We start from the raw sequence: 19,351 nt of genomic DNA, 5'->3' as shown, positions 1-19,351 counted from the left end.
AAAGACATCAACTTTTTTGATACTGAAGCTAAGGACTGTAACATTCTTCACCACATTACAAGCGATGCAATACTAGTACAAGATGCAATTGGTGACAAGGTATATGACGAAAGAAATCTGCATGCATATGTGTATTCTCAATCCCTGTTGCGATAAGGGTACACTTCCACAACTTATTCCTTTTATGCACTGCAGACAGGCCATGCTCTGCGTTACCTTTCGCAATTCATCGTAGGATTTGCTGTCGGATTTACGTCGGTGTGGCAGCTCACGCTTCTGACCTTGGCTGTTGTTCCGTTGATAGCATTTGCCGGAGGAGCTTATACTGTTATCATGTCTTCTCTATCAGAGAAAGGTGAAGCTGCATATGCTGAAGCAGGGAAGGTTGCAGAAGAGGTAGACACTAGCTTTACCGATGAATGTGTTTCTCTTAGTAAGCAATAGCATTGTCTTCTTTTTTCAATCCAAATAATGAAAAATTCCGTTTCAGACGCTTCACCCAACCTCTCCTCCTAAAACCCAAATTATGTTTTACTTAGCTGCTTACTTCACCCCACAAGTTGATTAAAGTAACTGAAGGAGCAACTCTTTTCTACTCCACTTTGCATGGATCAGGTTATCTCGCAGATTCGAACGGTATACTCTTTTGTAGGGGAGGACAAAGCAGTCCAAGCATATTCTAAGTCACTTAAAGTTGCACTAAAACTGGGGAAGAAGAGCGGTTTTGCCAAAGGAATGGGTGTCGGCTTTACATATGCTCTCTTATTCTGTGCTTGGGCATTGCTACTGTGGTATGCCAGCATTCTCGTCCGGCACCACCATACAAACGGAGGGAAAGCATTCACGACCATCATAAACGTTATCTTTAGTGGTTTGTAAGTCTAGCACACCGCTGTAACATCCGGCCTCCAGTTTTCTCAGGACACTGTTCATTGTTTCTTCTGATAAGATTAAGTACTTTCATCTTCGCAGTGCGCTGGGTCAAGCTGCCCCAAACCTTGCTGCCATCGCAAAAGGGCAGGCGGCTGCTGCCAACATCATTAGCATGATACAAACGAATAATAAGCCATCTAAGGGATCTGATGAAGGAACGAAATTGTCAGAAGTAGCTGGAGAAATTGAATTTCGCGAGGTCTGCTTTGCTTATCCATCCCGTCCCAACATGGTATTTGAGAATTTGAGCTTCACCATTGGGGCCGGCAAGAGCATAGCGATTGTTGGTCCGAGTGGTTCTGGAAAGAGTACCATAATCTCCTTGGTACAACGGTTCTATGACCCAACTTCAGGTATCTATCATCATGCAGTTACACTGATCGTCATATGGTCAAAACTCTTATCGCTGATGGCTAATCAAATCAATCTGTCGGTTATGATGCTTGTAGGCCAAATTCTGCTTGACGGACATGATCTCAAGACTCTTCAACTAAAATGGCTGAGAGAGCAAATGGGATTGGTTAGCCAAGAGCCAGCACTGTTTGCCACTACTATAGCCAATAACATTCTATTTGGTAAAGCAGATGCTGAAACAGAGCAACTCGTAGAAGCTGCTAAAGCTTCAAATGCACATTCCTTCATCCAAAAGCTTCCCGATTGTTATTACACTCAGGTGCGTTCCTCTGATTATCAGAGCTCGTCTCTCTGGAAGAGCTGCAGACTAAAGGTTTCGACATTTAAGTTCACTTTGCTGATGGTGCAGCCATTATCCACGTTCTAACTTTTAACAGACAAGATATTCCCTTTTGCTTTTAAAATGTTCAGTCATTTCCACTGCTCGCTCTGTAGAGGCAACCTATTCTGTCAAGTCAAATCCTGAGAAAACCACCCGATCCATCTCCTACTTGAAAGTAATCAAACTACCTCTTTTTTCTAACATTTACATCCAGAAGATTATTATTTATGGGAGCTCCACTTCAGAGTCCCTTTGAGCGGAACGAATGAAACGTCTTTACATGGGAAAAACACAAGAGAAACCTTCCTCCCATAAATGGAGTTTCCCTTCAGTCATCAAATGCAGTCACTGAAGTATGTGCATAGAAAGTTGCTTACCTATACTTTTCCAATTTGCCCGGCCTACATAGAATATGGGAGTATAGTTCATCTGATGAGTGCACCGGATAGTACCCTTTTTTTCTGTCCAGACTGTCACTTGGTAATTGCTTCAAATGAATGATACTTGACAACTAACATTAATTCAGGTGGGAGAGGGAGGAACCCAACTTTCTGGAGGACAGAAGCAGAGGATTGCCATTGCAAGAGCTGTGCTACGGAACCCAAAGATACTACTTTTGGATGAGGCGACCAGTGCCCTTGACGCAGAATCGGAACTTGTTGTCCAAGAAGCACTTGACAGAATAATGACGAACAGGACAACAATAATCATTGCACACCGCTTATCCACAGTCCGAGATGTTGATTGTATCGTTGTCCTGAAAAACGGCCAGGTCGTTGAAAGTGGAAACCATTCAGAGTTGTTATCTAAGGGAGGCGAGTACGCGACCCTTGTGAGCTTACAGTTAACTGAAAATGACACTCAATCGAGCGCACTATGCCGCTCGGGTTCTTCTGCAAATTCTAGCTTCCGAGGAAGTTTTAACAGTGAGCACACTACACTGCCACAGAGGATTTACCAAAACATTCCCCCAACGGACACTGCTGCCTCGGTATCAATCTGGGAGCTGTTAAAACTGAATGCCCCTGAATGGCCTTTTGCATTGCTCGGGTCGGTTGGTGCGGTCCTGGCAGGCATGGAAGCTCCTCTATTTGCGATTGGGATCACCCACATCTTGTCTGCGTTTTATTCACCTGATGCTCATCGTGCTAAGCAAGAGGTCGATCGGATCGCGCTCTTATTTGTCGGAGTAGCTGCTATTACCATCCCGATTTACTTGATACAGCATTTCTTCTACACACTGATGGGGGAGCGCCTCACAACCCGTGTTCGCTCATTGATGTTCTCAGGTTCTTTTGCTTCAGCTAACTTGATTTGTAGAATAATTTGAAAATTTTACTTTCAGATCCAGATAATCAAATCAATACAAAAATGAACTTCACTAGGCTTCATAAGTATTTCCATTCACCAGATCAATTCAATTAAAGACTATCTTGGAATAATGCATTACCTTTAATGCAGCTATCCTCACCAACGAGATTGGGTGGTTTGATTTGGATGAGAATAGCACCGGTTCCCTAACAACAATTTTAGCAGCAGATGCAACACTGGTGCGGGTGCACTGGCCGACCGTCTATCGACCATTACGCAGAATGTAGCACTCACAGTGACGGCATTTGTCATTGCCTTCAAATTAAGCTGGCGGATAGCGGCTGTTGTCATTGCTTCCTTCCCGCTGCTTGTTGGAGCATCAATAACTGAGGTAAATTTCTGAAACCATCCTAAATAATGATAGAGGTTGCTTGCGTGAATTCATCATCTGGCAAATAGGCCAAAATGAACTTGTCGACTGAATTTAGCTCATCCCATTCGGCCCACTGATGTTTTTGCTTTCAAGACTGTTGAGTGCTCAAAATAACTTCTTGAGTGTGTCCTTGCATCCCCCCACCCCCCAAAAAAATGCAGCAATTATTTCTAAAGGGATTCGGAGGAGACTACAGCACTGCCTATTCTCGGGCCACTTCATTGGCACGTGAAGCAATTGCAAACATTCGCACCGTCGCTGCGTTTGGTGCTGAAGACCGGATCTCAGATCAGTTTGCTTCTGAATTAGCCCAACCAAACCGGCAAGCACTTATCCGAGGGCACATATCGGGGTTCGGCTTTGGCATGTCACAGTTCTTTGCATTCTGTTCCTACTCACTCGGCCTTTGGTATGCTTCCGTTCTAATCAAGCACAGAATCCAACTTTGGAGACATCATCAAATCCTTCATGGTTTTGATAGTTACTGCACTAGCCGTTGCAGAGACCCTGGCTCTCACGCCAGACATTGTGAAGGGCAAGCAAGCGCTAGGGTCAGTTTTCCGTGTCCTCAAGAGGCGGACTGCCATACATCCTTACAGCCACATGTCGAAAATGGTGCTCACGGTCCGAGGAAATATAGAATTCAGGAGCGTCAGTTTTAGGTATCCGGCCAGGCCGGATGTACGCATCTTCGAAGATTTGAATTTGAAAGTTTCGGCGGGGAAGAGTCTTGCGGTGGTGGGACAAAGTGGGTCGGGAAAGAGTACGGTGATCTCCTAGTGATGAGATTTTATGACCCCACCTCTGGATCAGTTCTTATAGATGGCTGTGATATAAAATCCTGAACTTGAGACAGCTAAGGTTAAGGATAGGTTTGGTCCAGCAGGAACCGGCATTATTCGCCACGACGATATATGAGAACATAAAGTACGGAAATGCAGAAGCTTCGGAAATAGAGGTGATGGAGGCGGCCAAAGCGGCGAATGCCCATGAGTTTATAAGCACGATGCCGGAAGGGTACCAAACAAACGTCGGCAATAGGGGAGTGCAATTGTCGGGAGGACAGAAGCAGAGGGTGGCCATAGCAAGGGCAATCCTGAAGGACCCTTCAATCCTCCTCCTGGACGAAGCGACGAGTGCTTTGGACACGTCGTCGGAGAAGTTGGTCCAAGACGCTCTTGATAAGCTCATGAAAGGCCGGACGACGATCTTAGTGGCGCACAGGCTGACGACCATCCGAGACGCCAATAGAATCGCCGTGCTGCAAAATGGCAGGGTAGCAGAAATAGGCCGTCACGACCAGCTCATTGCGAAACCCAGTGGACTCTACAAGAAATTGGTCAGCCTGCAACAGGAGGAGAAGAACCCGGAAGCAATTTCTTAGCCAGCATGTGGCGAGGCAACGATTATCGAGTTATTGAAGCCTAACAGATAAGATAGTAGCCAAAACCTACCGGTGAGCTTGAATACGTCTCTCATTAAGAATTGTTTAGCCTTTGAGTAGAAGTCCTGAGTAATTTGTCCAGGGCATAAGAAGATGCATGCACAGGTCAAAAAACCTGATTACATTATAGCTTTATTGGCAGTGTAATTGGTTAAATAATTTTCTTGATTTGTTCAATAAAACTCAAAAGCATATCGCTTTTTATACGCTAGCCAGCACTACCAACAGCACAAAATCTCGATTATTTATAGCTGTCGTCGTTATTTATTTATTGTTTTCTTGGAGGTAACGTGTTTGGTTTTCGTCAAAGCAAGAAGGGAAAATGGGTATGCATGTAATGTAACTCAAGCGAAAACACAAAGAAATCTTGCCTCACGGGAACGAAAAGGTCTAAAAGAACAAAAGAATAGCTGTACAAGAGAGGCGTGTTTATCTCATTCACATTCGAATTACAGTAAACCACTTGTTGATCTGAACCAAATAACTTATTTTTCCCCGACCATCATAATCTATGTCGAAGCAAACCAAGCCACCTCTTTTCTTGAAGAGTCCATGCCAAAACTCTGGTCAGGCTTCTTCTTCCCCAAAAACATGTGCCCCGGCCAAAGAATCACACGCGTACCCGCATTGTGTTTTGAATATATCATCTACGATTCAACTGGAGATCACACCTTAATTGGCTCGTACTTCTCGCCCATCATGCCTCCCTTCTCTTTTTGATATTGGATGTACCGAACTGTGCTGACAAAGAATGTATCTGAAGCTGGATCCTGGGTTGTGGAATCGCTTTGCATCTCGTTCTTTATTAGCTCAACCAGGCTCTGAATTGCAGAGCTTGTGACCTGTGGGTTGCCTTTCTCAAAAAAGTAGAGGTACCTGAAACACAAATTCTCGTCAACTGCACCAAGGAACCAAAAAAGAAGACTGAATTTTTATAATCTCACTCACTTGTTCAAGATTTCCACAAAAAGTGTGACTGGGCCAGCGCTACCCCGTGTAACGCTGGCCATCTGTTGTGCTGCATTTGCTATTCTCAAAGCACGTTTAAGACAAAGTAGAACCCTGCAGTTACAGGAGATAAATCCAAAATTTCATGCTCTTGCAAAACATTTGAAATGAGGAGCACATCCCAAAAACTAACGAAGGTCAAATACAATGAAGAAAATTATACTCGTCATCCCAGCAAAGGAATGACTTCCTTGATTTTGATCCAATCGCAAAAATGAATCCCCCAAAGGAGAATATTGACACAAGTATTCCTTTTCCTTTTCCTATTGCATAAACACAAACAAGTCCCCAACAGAAGCTGAAAAAAGTGAAGGTAAAAGTAGGGAAGCGGGCACCTTTCTCCATCTTTAATGCCTTCCTGACTGTCGACCCAGAAAAGGTGGGAACATGCATAAACTGCTCTGCACTGGTCATGCTTCTTCAGAAGCTTTGCAGAATACTGACAGACATGGGAGAAAATTTAGGCTATAACCTAAATAATTTAATTAGAGAAAGAAGCAGAAAAATCTACAAGCATTATTACCCCAGTTGCCTTGTGTGTTAAAGTATCTCTATTCTCAACACCAAATACAGTCATCCGCTGGAGACTCCCAATAATTAAATGTATTGCTGTAACCTGGGCTTTGGAGTCCTTAAAAATATTGCAAAAGAAAATGGGTCCAAAGCATACAGTCTTAGTTCCTCATTTGTCAGTCAAAGAGTCGAAATCTCATAACTAATCATATTAACAGTGTGAAGCAATTACCGCAACTTCTTCTTCATATAGTACAAAAGCCTGGGTAAAAAATTCATAAGCCACTGGTTCAAGATCACAATCGCCGGCAGCCTAGCATTCCACATGCAATGCCAAAAAAGTAATGCAAACTGAAAGTTAAAATTGTTGCACATAGCACAGCCTTGTTTGCCACTACACACAATTACTGATAAGGAAATCACGAGTCTCTTTGTAATGGAAAATATTATGAGTATTAGAGTAATGTACAAAATCTATGCAAATGATCTGAAAGCCTGAGACATTATTTTCCTGACTAAACATAGCAAGTGAAAGGGCAAGACTAACATGGAACTCATTTAGACACTGACAAGGGCTCAAATTAGATAAAGGCTTATTACTTGAAAGAAACAGAATTTTGGGGTATCTCACGAAAGTGGTTACCCAATGTTGGCTCTATCTTGAATCAGGTCACTAACACTTTTAAAATCTTCAGTCAGGTAATGTTGACAAAAGTGATCCCAATTGCAGTAATTTCAGAAGTAGAATAAATTCTCTTAAAAGTCATGAAAATTAGGGTCACCTATATCTTTCTGAAAAATCTAACGCATATGATGTTAGAAGCATTAGCAGCTTTTCAGTTCTGAGCAAAAATAAAAGAAAGGAATTCTTTCTTCTACCTTGATGAGGAACTAAATCATACTACACCTCATTTGGTAGAAGAGGACGGGGAAAGGAGAAGGTCATAGTGTACCTCTGCACATTGCAGATATAACCTTAGTGCAAGTTCAGGTGATGGTACAGATGAAAGAGCCTCAATTATCTGAAACAAAAGTGATGAAAGGTGAGAATTGCATCTTACTTTTTTTTTAACAAACAGGTGAGAATTGCATTGGTTCCAGTAAAGACTTTGCCCAACAATGTCCAATTTCGTGGTAAAGAAGAATGAGCTATCAATGGATCATCTGAGGTCGAAACCACTACAAGTCATATGGAACAAGCTGGGAAGGCTGACCAATCCTTAGAAGGGTTTTTTGTTTGTTTTTGGGTTGCGGGTGGGGGTGGTTGGGGGTTCCTCCCCACCTATGCCAGGGCAAGCAAGAAGAGCAGAGTTGTGAAAAATTAGAACAGTGGGGGCATGGGCTCCTAGGATGCGAATTCATACTAAGAAAGAGGACCAGGTATGGGGTTGTTCAAGTTTTAATCATTCAGTACTAGAATATTAAAATTGCCAAAAAACTGAGAATGGAAAGATGAAAAAGTCCATGTGCATAACAAGGTAACTTGACCTACAAAGAGTTGCAGTAACAAACTTAAATAACTACACCTGGCTCAAAAGCTGGAAAAGTTTTCTAGGAGTTGCAGGCAATTCTTCTCCCACAACTTCACCATCTTGACTTTGCAATTGCCTGACCAACTGTAGATTGCAACACAATGTCCCACGCAGTTAATATATAGTTTTCAAGATCAAACTACACACTTCCAGGTGAAAATTGAAGACCAACTGCTGGACCTAAATCTCTGAAGATGGCCAACTACTCCGGATAAGTCTCTTTGGGTTAACATTTGTTCCATTCTTACAGAATTAGTAAGTAGAAATATTTTAAGCTTACATTCTTCAAAAGTTGCAGTATTTATCCTTGTGTATGCTCCCAAGCAGGTTTAAAAATCATATTCATATCTCTCCAGAGTACAGATATTTCTCAAAATCCAACTCACGCTTACATGGATACAACAGGGGAAAAACACGGATTACATGAAATGCAAGCTGACAAAAAACTGTCGCCTTAATTCACTTCCAGTTCAGAATATTCAAATTGATGCCAGAGTACAGTCACAAAACTAAAGAAATAATAGGATTTATCATAGAAAATTATCCAGCTGGTTGAGAATATTTAAGCAAAGAAAATCTGAGCTCATATTGTCTGAAGGTGGGTAGGGGACAAAAGGGGAAAAAGGAATTTTAACAAATGCAAAGAGTAAATAATCAATAAAGTAATGACTCCAAGCAATCGGCTATCAAGCTTTTGATTGTGACTGTTGTAGCAACCCCCTTTATATGTTAAAGTAATGGGAGCCACGTAAACATTTTGTTTAAGCATCTGTGATGCATCTCCTTTTTATATTGGAATAGACGATGCTGCCAAAAGAAACTCTACCTCACAATTCCTGATATATTCAGCATAAAAGAGCTCTAATGGATGCATAATGCAGTATTAATTCATGGCAACCTGGAAACTTTTGCCTAATGGATGCATTGTCTTTAGGTTGTTAAATGAGAGACCAAAAAGAACTCAGATTCAAAAGTTAGTGATGAAGGCTGAAGCTAAGCAGGTCTATCTACCCGCATTCAGTTTGCTATTTCATCTAAAACACAGATTATCTAGACTTTAATTAGTAAATTATGCTTCAGATGTAGTGATACCATTACCCAGTTGTTCCTCCATCAAACACTGAATTCTAGACCTCTAAGTAATTTACGCACATCAAATACCTGCTAAAAGGGGAGATGAAAATCAGCAGTTAGAGAACCCGAAAGTGACTAATATAAGCTACTTACTTTGGAGGAGTCCCTTCTTCGCATAAATATGACGGGCAATCCAACAACAAAGTAAATGGAAAGGGGGCAGGAATAAAGAAACATATTATACCAATTCTCAGATGATTCTATTTCTGCGAATTTTTATCCGTTTCGGATCTCACTGTCTACTTTCCATGTGGATAATCAATTAAAAGTTTTCAACAGGTCAGTCAAGAGGGGGAAATAAAGCATACCCTGAGGGCAGAAAAAACAAGCGAAGGAACTGTAAAAGGCAGGCGATTTGGACCTCCATCCATAATGTGCTTTTGCACTGCACATATAATCTGCAAATTAGAAAAATTATGGAATAAATTACCAGCCGTTTCATGGTCAAAGAAACATTAAGCAATGATAAAAGCAGAGGACACTGGATGATACCCATTGTTGCTTGAAGTTAGAAAAGTATTGGTTACATCATAAATAACATATTAAACTTAATTAAATAACCCATTAATCAGGATCAGTTCTAATCTCTACTCAAGATACCCAGACCACATTTCTCCCTATGATAAAGCTAACCATCATAACTCTGTAAAACACTATCAAAAGGATTTCTTCATCAGTCAAAATGTTAAAAAATATTGTTCCTGAGCTGGAACTCTTAACAGATATACAGCAGTAATTCACAAACAGATATGAGACAATCTAACTTTTCCATAGTCCAAGATGTACACATGCGACGTGATCAGACCACTTTTTTAAATTTCCCAGGTGATGTCATTTGTCCTTAACAAACAAGACAAGTTGTCTCCCTTCCTGTCAAATCCCCATTCTGTTCATAAAAGCACATATGCAGACACCAATAACAGATAACTCTTCTCTCTAAGTCATTATTACCATAGAGAATTAGCATAAAACATGCATCAGAACATGATTTACCTTAAGCATTTCTTCTGGGTCATTGTTATATAGCATATGTATAAGGCGAGCAACAGAATTTTGCTCTTCGTTGAAGTCTTCCTCATCAAGCTACAGTAAATGTTTGATATGATAAAAGTGAGCAGGAAAGAGCATGAAGTGAAGTAATGTTGAACAAACAAAGATATATGTCAAATAACATTATTTAACAATACCTATTGACACAATTTGCAAATAAAAATATGATAACATACTTATCATTACCTCATCCTCAGCTATTCCCTCCACATCTTTAACAAGTCCTTCAATTAATTCAAACAACACCTCAACCTACAAACCAAATTCAGAATTTAGTCACAAATTCATAATAAGAAATACAAAGCGAAAGGGTGATACAGACCTTATCAGCCTCCTTGATGCAGGTGTTATTCTTCATGATGCTTTGAATTATAACCAATGCCATTTGTTTGTTTGTCGAACTATCAAGGTATTCCATGACGCGTGGATAATTAGGAAGCGTCAAGGCTCTGACAACATCATTGTATTTCTCTATTGGAGCACTCAGGAGTGCAACAATTTGTTTTGTTGCTCTTCTGTCTTCAAGCTTTGGTTTGCCAGAGAGCTTCTTAACACATGCTCCCTGCACAACAGTTTTCACAGAATTGATAGATCATGCCCACACACCTCTCTAAATTGATGGTGACATGAAGTATGATCTCAAGACATGATCCATTGTCACTGGAATCAGTTTAATAAGTATCAGAAGAGCACATACCAGAACTTGATCCACATAATCAAGCCGATCAGGGTGGACACGGAGAGTAAATGTGAGAAGAGAAACATACAAAGAAATTGCTCCAACAACTGGCATCTCAGCGTGGGCATCTATAACCTGCCATTAGATTGTAACTCGTTAACCTGGATCCTACATACTTTAAGTTTCAAAATTTTTCCATGAAGACATAAAATCATTGAAGGAAATAGAGAAGACCTAGATTTGGTTTGCTCTAGGTATTTCCTATAGGCTTGGATTATTTGGTTCCTCAGACTTTTAAAGTTGTAATCTAATGCTCTCGAGCAATATGAATTCTTCGTCTCCACATATTTGTTCACTGTTTCAATGCATTCTTGTCAAACTCAAACAAGTAAATGCAATTAGCAGTTACATGTTCTAGAATACATCCTTACTAGGATAAATTCTTTCCTATAATTACCTCATTTAAGTATAAAAAAATGCTTTCATGTAATAGCCTAAGCTTTCAAATCAATTTACTGTCATCCCTTAAATTTTGCATAGTGTCAAAATAGGTCCTTCGCTCAAATCTCTCTATGTTTTTGCTTGCCTCCCCATTTATCAATTTCCACACTTCAATTTTAGTCCCAAATTTTATACATTAGAACATCTAATTCCCTCAATAATCATTTAGAATCAATTGGTCCCTACCCTAGACCTCATATTAAGTACAAGCTGATAGTGTTTCTTCCATGTGAAGCATATAATGGGAGAAGTTTAAATTTAAATAAAGTATAACTGCAAATCTTGGGTTCCAACCAGGAAGCTGCCATCCAAAACACACGACTCAAATTCACCTAAATGAGGATGAAGACCAACTATTGTCAAAATGAATACTTAAGGGATAGTTTGCAAAAGAAGGAGCATTAAGTTTGGGTGAATTTTTTAAGGACCACTGGCTATATATCCCCAAATTTGTTTTTGTGATTAATTGTTCAGCTACTCTCATAAAGTCTTAATGTCCTTTGAAATCCAGATCTATATTTTCCATATGACTACCTAAAATTTGGGAGGAGTCTGCAGCTTGGTGTAAGCTCAGAACAGCTAAAAGAACTATCATGAATTGAATTTTGGGATCTTTACAAGAAACTGATGCCTGAATTTCCTTCAGGACACAAACTTAGCTATTCACCTTCCAAATGGCACTGCTCAACTTAGCAAATGCCTCCACTTGCAGAAATTCTGGTAATACCTGACATTAACCAAAGAAAATGTCAATAAAGTTGGAGAAAGAAGATCTGCACAAGCTTTTATTAAGCTAACTTACATCTGGGCTTGAGGCAGCATAATTTGACAATCTATCCATCAACTGAGACAGCAGCATCTTGACGTCAACAGTTGGCTGAGTATCAAAACTAAGTCAGATGAATGAAAGAATAAAAGTTCAAATCTCTACGGGATCTATCAGTTTATCTTTCTTCAACGACTAGCAGCATTAATTATATCGTACTAATGGGTTCTTGAAGATGACATATACCTACTTATGAGAAGCTCTACCACACAGTCCTGCATAATATCAGTTGGAAAGGAAAGGAAAGGAAAAACTTGAAAGTATACTGCTCAGTGCAGGATGACCATGGGAGAGGTCACGTTTTTCTTTCTTTTAGAGAACAAATAAATAAGCCATTGTTTTTCCAAGATCCACCGTTTTATATCTTAAGATGAGCTATAAATAATATTTGCAATTTGGCAGTAATAAAGAGCCAGTTTGAAAAGAAATTTTTTTGTATCTTAAAATGAGCATGTAAATTGATACTGACAATTTCGCACTGCCAAAGAGCCAGTTGAAAGGAAATCTGATACTCATCAGTGAATTCGAAGTTCTGATAGAACGTAGCTCCCAATTGCAAAGCTGGCAAGCTTCCCATCCAATTTAGTGATACTTTGATCTTCCCATGCAATAGTTGTTTTTACTGGCTAAAAGATCTGGATGTTCAGGCAAGTCTCATGGAAACTGTAATAGTATGACTGCTACACTGAAATAATCGACCAGGAACCCTATGCCAGTCTCACAACAGTAAACTCGTTTTCAAATACATAAGTAATCTTCATTTAAGTTCAATTTTGTGAGAAATAGAGTCAATACACATAGATAAGGGAAAAGGTGGTAGAAGCAATGTCATCATAGCAGCAGCAGCAGTGATGGCAAGATGCTGTGTTCTATTCATAGCAACAAACATGCTAATTAAATCAATAAGGTAAGTATACAAAAGAGCTGCCCACCTGAAGCTGAGAGCAAGAACCCAATAACGCCTCAAGGGTCTGCAAATGGTATACATCTGGGAAGACCTGGATCAGGCATTCCATCAGATAATACTGGGCAAGATCATCTTTACAGTTGACAACCTGTTCAAAGACAATTTTATCATGATATTATCAAAGACTATGATCCAGGCTTTGGAAGAAACAAAATTCAAAGTCAGTAACCAGAATGAAAATGATAGTCAATGCCTATAATCAATCATGATACCTGCTCCAAGACCCCAGGAAGAACAGTTTCTTTGTATATTTCAAGATCCACACCCTCTATCTGACTAAGAACATGGAGGTTTTTCCCTACCTGGGAAAATTAGTCATGATTAATTTATGTGTCTTAATATAACAGAGCTGAACCTTGGATGGAGACAATGTCAGATTATTACAAGATCACGAAGCTCACTCCTTTCTTTTTCCTGCTTCTCTCTAATCCGACCAAGACCCTGCGACTAGAATGTCAAATTGAATGCCTCAACCCAGGATCACCAAAGACAATGAATGACAGACAAGCACCATAAGACCTACATGCCAAAAAAATTATAATTTCATGATTCACTTGTAGCATGTAATTGCAGATACCATGGCACCATAAATGTCATTGAAGTATATCATAAGGATGAGCAAGGTTCACCTGATGCTGCATGCGGACCCAAAGCTTATTCATTTCAGTAAAATTTTGCAGCACAAATTCAACAGCATCCATAACAGTGTCGCCACCTCTGCAGGTTGACATGAAAGCTGATAAATCAAGAGGCCAACTGATCGAGACGATTGACTTGTAGCCAATCACTAATCATGTCCAATTTGTTACTATATACTACATAAGGATATATGAAGCAACTGACATTCCCAGAAAAGATACAACTACGAGGCGAAACTAATGAAGCCACAATACCTCAGCACTAGATGTATTCTATAGTTTGGATCTATAAGAGGATTTAATTACCAATAAACAACTCAATGTATGTAGAAGAAGTACTATTGAACTACAAGCTTGCCAAACACAGTATACAGAGAGAATGCATCAAATCTGACCACATTATCCTGGATGGGAAGAAGAAAGGAAGGAAGGAAGAAAAAGTTTGCATCTTAGTGAAATTTCACTACAAGTACAAACTCAGACATGATTCTCTGTCTCTTCGTACTTTCTTGAAGAGTCAATCTCCACCTTGAACAGAACCAACAAGGGACAGAAATAAGAAATAGAGCATGAGTCGTTAACATGTATTTTGTGACTTTTTCATTAAGCGAGCAGATACCAATATATTTGCCTATTAGAGTACAAGCCTCATCATAATGTCAGCCTGTCTCGCATGCAGATCTGTATCCAGGAAGAGAAGGCCGGTCCTATTAATGAACTTGAATGTGAAGTGGAAAAGCATAGAACAAGTACTCATACCCTTCATATTCAGAACCAATGTCAGGTAACTTATCTCTACTGACTTGAGATAGGTAACTTCTTAAAAACAGGCCCCGTATTGGATGCTGAACACCACGGCACATCTCAACAAGATCTTTAAGGATATCCTTGGCAGGTGCTTCCTTGGACTTGATGTACACAGATCCCACAGTACATAGGAGATAGCTGAAATTCCAAGATAAAAGCTCAAAATGCACTCAGAAGAGATTGGCAGGGAAACAATTATGTGATCTAAGTGTGAGTGAAGGATACACATAACAAGATGAAGATAGTAATACAGCTACAGAAAAATGTCAACGAGAAAAAAGATGCATTCCCATGGAGTTAGAAACGAAGCATCGTAATAAAGAAAAAGTTACTACAGATGTAACAAGTGCATTGGATGAGGCAACATCAACTCCTGGAATTAAGGGTCATTTCATATGAGAATCTTGATTGGCATTCTTCTCTGGCAATACAGTGAAGTGTGATTGATTAACATACATGCTATGACTTGATTTGCGTACATGGTGCGAAACAAATCGCACTCAGACATAGTTCTCTGATCCACATGGTCATTGTGTGAAATAGAATGTCATTGCCACCTTCATGCATATTACAAACATCCAGACTTTATTTTTTCTGGCTACCAATCCACGAAGTATTAAAGGTAGTGCCTTTTGGTGGTGGGTTGCGCACTTATGTACCACTATAAATTTCAGGTAGGATAATCCCACACTTTCGGCTGGTGCACTGCTCAGATATTGTTTATAACGACTCAGCCTGATTCATGTGGGCCAAGCCCCCAAGGAGCACTAGAGGTGGTGGCCTTTCAGGGTGGGGCTCACTTATATATCGGCCGATAATCGATCTCTCTATCAAATTGGGACTACTCCAGCTCATGCAAAGGACAGTATGAGCTAATGCTTTTTTCTCACACTTAACAACTTCCAATAATCACCTGACTTTATACATCATGGCTACTCATAAAAAGGGTTTGTAGATGGATTGCAGGGGTAGAGAAGGTTAAACCACACACCAGAAGCTACCATGCTGTAACAGCTGAATTCAGTTATGAAGATCATGGATTAAATTCGTATGGTCAGCAAATCAAAACAAACACGTTATAGCAAAGCTGAGAAGACACAAATAACCAAAAGAAAGAAGTTCCGCCCAAAAAGAATGGAAAAACAGAAGAGAAGAATGAGGCCATAATCAAAAAGCTTTGCCAACCAAATGGCGTTTATGCACATTCCTGTCACTTACAGTCGGGGCAATATGTTGCCAGCATGCTGCACGAGCTCATACAAATCGACTATGGAAACGCCGTGCCTGCCCTCGTCCTTGAAGAACATCTCCAGCCCCCTCAGTTCATCGAAAGCTCTCATATCTAGTGGTCAACCAAACCGAAAAACGGCTAAATCACCGACAAAACAAAACCAAACCAAACGAGCACACCTTGCTCAATCGCCTTCCAAGTTCAGAATCTACCGAACCACATCGAAAGAGAGCAATTTCGATAGCAACAGAATCACTCCACGCCAGCAAGTCCAGGGAGGGGGACAGAGAGATCGAGAGGGACGTACAGAGATCGTAATACTTGTGGGGAGAGAGATTCGAAGTCCGGAGCTCGGACAGCATCAGGGCCGAGTACTTGAGAGCTTCTCTCAGGTTGTTGGCGTCCTGAAACGAGAAAGGATCGAGCGAGAACAGCGAGATCAGAAAGCCAGGTTTTTAACGACACCCCGACGCGGCGGCGGCGGCGGCGATCGGGGGAAGGGGGAGGAGGAGTTCGGAGACGGGGCGGCGAGAGAGTACCAGGGCGCGATGCATGTAGAAGGCGTTCTGCTGGATGGCGGCGATCCCTTCGGCCAGCCATTTCTCCTCGTCCTCGGGTCTTTCCAGCACCATCGACGCCGGTCCGAGAGATTGGACCCCAGAAGGAAGAGAGAGAGACGGAGAAGGAGCTGTTCGTGCTTAATCACGGGCGAACGGGAAGAAGAACGAATGATGCCGGGAGCCGTACGCGACCCTGATCGGTCACCACTCCCGAATTAGCAGAAGCCAATTTTTCCTGCGCTACGAAATGATTCGCCGCGCGGCGGGCCTACAAAACGAGTCGGTAAGACTTGGAGAATGTGATGTCGAGATCTACCAACCAACATAATAACCGTTTTTCAACGCCCGCATTTCCAGTTGCATATGAAACGCAAATCACTTCCATTCATCACATCATGAATCATTGTCGTCCAACAGCAGCGACATTCAGCACAGTTCGGTTTTTGAGCAGGGTCCACGAGATCGTACGACGGACCTCAGGTTTATCCAAGCGCCATTTCTGATCATCTTTGAATCAAAGAGCGACAATTTCCATACTACTAGATAAGGTAAAGGGACAAAATTTCTCTTTCATTTTGCTCAAAATTTCTCTTTCGTTTTGCTCAATTTATGTACATCTGTGCCGCTTTACAAAGTAATTTGAACGGAAAAAAAAATTAAAATGGAACAGTATAAGGCAAGGCGTAAATCTCGGCCTCAGGTAAATAATGGGCTTGCGGCGGCCAAGTAAAAGAAATTGCTGTGTCGTCCCCTACTTTAGGCCGCTGAGATTTACCCTCTACGCGTTTCGTCTTGAAAAGCCAGTCCTCATCATCAGGTTCACCAAGTCTGTGATCCAAAGGAAGGGGCACCCAATGCTCTATCAGAGTTTCATATGTGGATTCAAGCTCTGACAATTCATTTCTGGCTGATGGAGGGACAGTCGGAAATGCTGTATCTAATTGAGGAGAGACTTCTGGCTTCACCAATAAAGCCTCCTTCGCTTCCTCCTTCGCAGTAGCCGAAGGGATGTTTATTTGACAAGGCGCATGACTCGTCTCATGCAAATGCTGCTTAGAAAGAAAATCTGTTCTTCCGGATGTAGTGCACTCAGGTTGTCCAACAAATGGACTCTCAGGTGCTGCTGCTCGTTTCAACCGGATTCTGAGAATGTTGCCTATAATGTCAAAAAAATAGATCCGTCAAATATAATCACCAAGACCAAACACCAGAACCAAACAAATGCAAATGAACAAAACTTTACCACGCACCAAACAAATGCAAATGAACAAAACTTTACCACGCCGTTCAATGCTAGAGGTCGAGGCATCTTGTCTACTCTTGTTGCTGCTGCTCTTGCTCCCATCAGATAGGTAACCAACTGGTTGCTCATGCTCTTCTGTAATTGAACTCTTCTCCCCTTGCTCAGAGTAGTCTTTACTCATGGGAGGGGAGTCTGAATCAAAAACTTTTTTCTTCCCCATTTTGGAGTCTTTACTCACTGGAGGGGAGTCTGAATCAAAAACTTTTCTCTTCCTCATTCCTGCCGGTGTCGGTGGTTTCTTTACCTTGCTAACATTACCAACATTACCAGCAAAGGGTTTCAGGGGGTTTTCGGTCTCCTCCTTTTCCCTCTTGTTTGGCTTACTTCTTTTTGTCTCAGCCACCTTCTGCTTTTCCTTCTGGAGCTTTAAAGCACCAGAAGACATTTAGCACAGAGACAGGAAACCAGGGACCAGGAAACCAAGAAGCAAGCACGACCAAGCATTATCATAAAGCATTGGTCGCAATAAGACAAGTTTTCTTGTTCTTTCCACATGAAAGAACCGACACATTCAGGTCCAATCAATCCACTCACCCCCAACCAGCAGAAAAAACAACATAGGCAGAGGTAGATAACATTATTTCTACCTGTTGCTAGTGAACATCTAAAAAGGCTAGCATCAGCAGCCAATATGACAATTTTTCGGCACCATCAAATCCGATCGATAATAAACCAATTTCGGAAATCTATACAAGGATGCCAAACCAGTACAAATAAACAGACAAAATTGAGTGTGTTCGTCAATCTCAGGAAATAACTTGGAGAATACATGAAACAGATGTCGCCATTTAAAACAAGCCATACACCCAGTTTATTGTTAATCATTAGCAGGATTAAAGATTAGATGCACGATAAGACATCTCACAAAACGGTTTTAGTGTTTTTTTGGGTCATAAGTTTTAGTCCAAATCACTGAAATTAACCCAACAAAGAATAGGTGCAAGTCCGCATATTTCGCATATTTGAATAGGTGCAAGTCCGCATATTTCGCATATTTCGTAGATGCATCAAACTATTTAGTATTTAAGTTCAAATTACTCGTGCAACAAATACCAAACAAAGGCACCAGGCAGGAACTACAATCTTTAAATCTTTACAAGAATGGCACCCAAGCTGGGTACGTCAGAAAGCATTGCCTCACTAAACACTAAACACAGAATATGGACAAAGTTTGCTCCTTTCACTTCTTGCCCCCATCATGTACAAAACATAGAACCCCATAATTACAAGATCCAGAAAATACACAGGCAACCAGCGTCTACCACTACGCGCAACACAACCTTCCACCCGGCGGCAACCTCAAGATCCAGGCAAACCTCACATCACATGTACAAATCGCTACCCAGACCCCCGCCAATCACGGCCGGAGCAAACCAAGGCCGTAGACAAAACCGAGAAATTGCGAGACAAAACCGAGAAATTTGCTCAACCAACCTTAAGAGACCCCATCAAAGTCTCCTCAGCGTCCCTCTCTTCACGCATCCTCGCGAGGCGTGTAGGGAAAGCAACGAGACATCGTTCCAAAAGACTTCGCCTTTCGCCCACACGAGAGAGGTCACCCACACGAGAGAGGATCGCGAGGCACGCGCTCGGATCGAAACCCCGATTCGAATCGGAGAGGAGGAGTAGAGGACGGAATCCCGCCTGCAGGCGCGCGCGCGCGACGGAAGGAGGAAGATGGAGAAGACGAGAACGCGCGAGAGAGGAAGAAGAAAACCCTAGCCCCCAAAAGATTCTGATTTCTG

The 19,351-nt window shown here is 41.3% G+C and overlaps 3 protein-coding genes across 4 annotated transcripts; 1 reads left to right on the top strand and 2 right to left on the bottom strand.

The window, feature by feature from the left end:
• Window positions 1–177: 177 nt before the first annotated feature.
• Window positions 178–5,063, top strand: LOC120294712 (ABC transporter B family member 13-like). Its single transcript, XM_039315144.1, is given in 11 exon segments — window positions 178–396; window positions 616–875; window positions 973–1,286; window positions 1,383–1,606; window positions 2,196–2,958; window positions 3,131–3,223; window positions 3,226–3,371; window positions 3,575–3,843; window positions 3,845–4,185; window positions 4,188–4,253; window positions 4,256–5,063. Coding segments are annotated over 11 exon segments (3,081 nt in total). The 5' UTR covers window positions 178–333; the 3' UTR covers window positions 4,798–5,063.
• A 170-nt stretch (window positions 5,064–5,233) lies between these two features.
• LOC104430034 (vacuolar protein sorting-associated protein 35B) lies at window positions 5,234–16,580 on the bottom strand. Of its 2 annotated transcripts, none has more exons than XM_039316108.1 (22): window positions 16,283–16,580; window positions 16,051–16,147; window positions 15,731–15,854; window positions 14,465–14,650; window positions 13,697–13,784; window positions 13,452–13,508; window positions 13,280–13,369; window positions 13,033–13,155; window positions 12,077–12,151; window positions 11,942–12,001; window positions 10,792–10,908; window positions 10,417–10,656; window positions 10,281–10,346; window positions 10,038–10,127; window positions 9,353–9,442; window positions 7,905–7,994; window positions 7,332–7,400; window positions 6,611–6,691; window positions 6,389–6,496; window positions 6,201–6,304; window positions 5,806–5,919; window positions 5,234–5,733 (listed from the first exon to the last, which is right to left on the bottom strand). In XM_039316108.1, the coding sequence occupies exons 1-22, from the start codon at window positions 16,373–16,375 to the stop codon at window positions 5,523–5,525; spliced, it is 2,373 nt and encodes a 790-aa protein (XP_039172042.1). In that variant the 5' UTR covers window positions 16,376–16,580; the 3' UTR covers window positions 5,234–5,522. The 2 variants fall into 2 exon arrangements, with proteins under 2 accessions (XP_039172042.1, XP_039172041.1); XM_039316107.1 differs by having other exon boundaries at window positions 13,452–13,514; window positions 16,283–16,579.
• Window positions 16,581–16,852: 272 nt separating this feature from the next.
• On the bottom strand, window positions 16,853–19,351 carry LOC120294954. The gene is made up of 3 exons (XM_039316109.1): window positions 19,041–19,351; window positions 17,583–17,970; window positions 16,853–17,459 (listed from the first exon to the last, which is right to left on the bottom strand). The coding sequence occupies exons 1-3, from the start codon at window positions 19,086–19,088 to the stop codon at window positions 16,960–16,962; spliced, it is 936 nt and encodes a 311-aa protein (XP_039172043.1). The 5' UTR covers window positions 19,089–19,351; the 3' UTR covers window positions 16,853–16,959.

Source organism: Eucalyptus grandis, chromosome 6, assembly GCF_016545825.1.
Source record: "Eucalyptus grandis isolate ANBG69807.140 chromosome 6, ASM1654582v1, whole genome shotgun sequence".
Taxonomy (NCBI): Eukaryota; Viridiplantae; Streptophyta; class Magnoliopsida; order Myrtales; family Myrtaceae; genus Eucalyptus; species Eucalyptus grandis.
The sequence above is the reverse complement of the archived record's forward strand: the minus strand, read 5'-3'. Positions and strand labels throughout refer to the sequence as shown.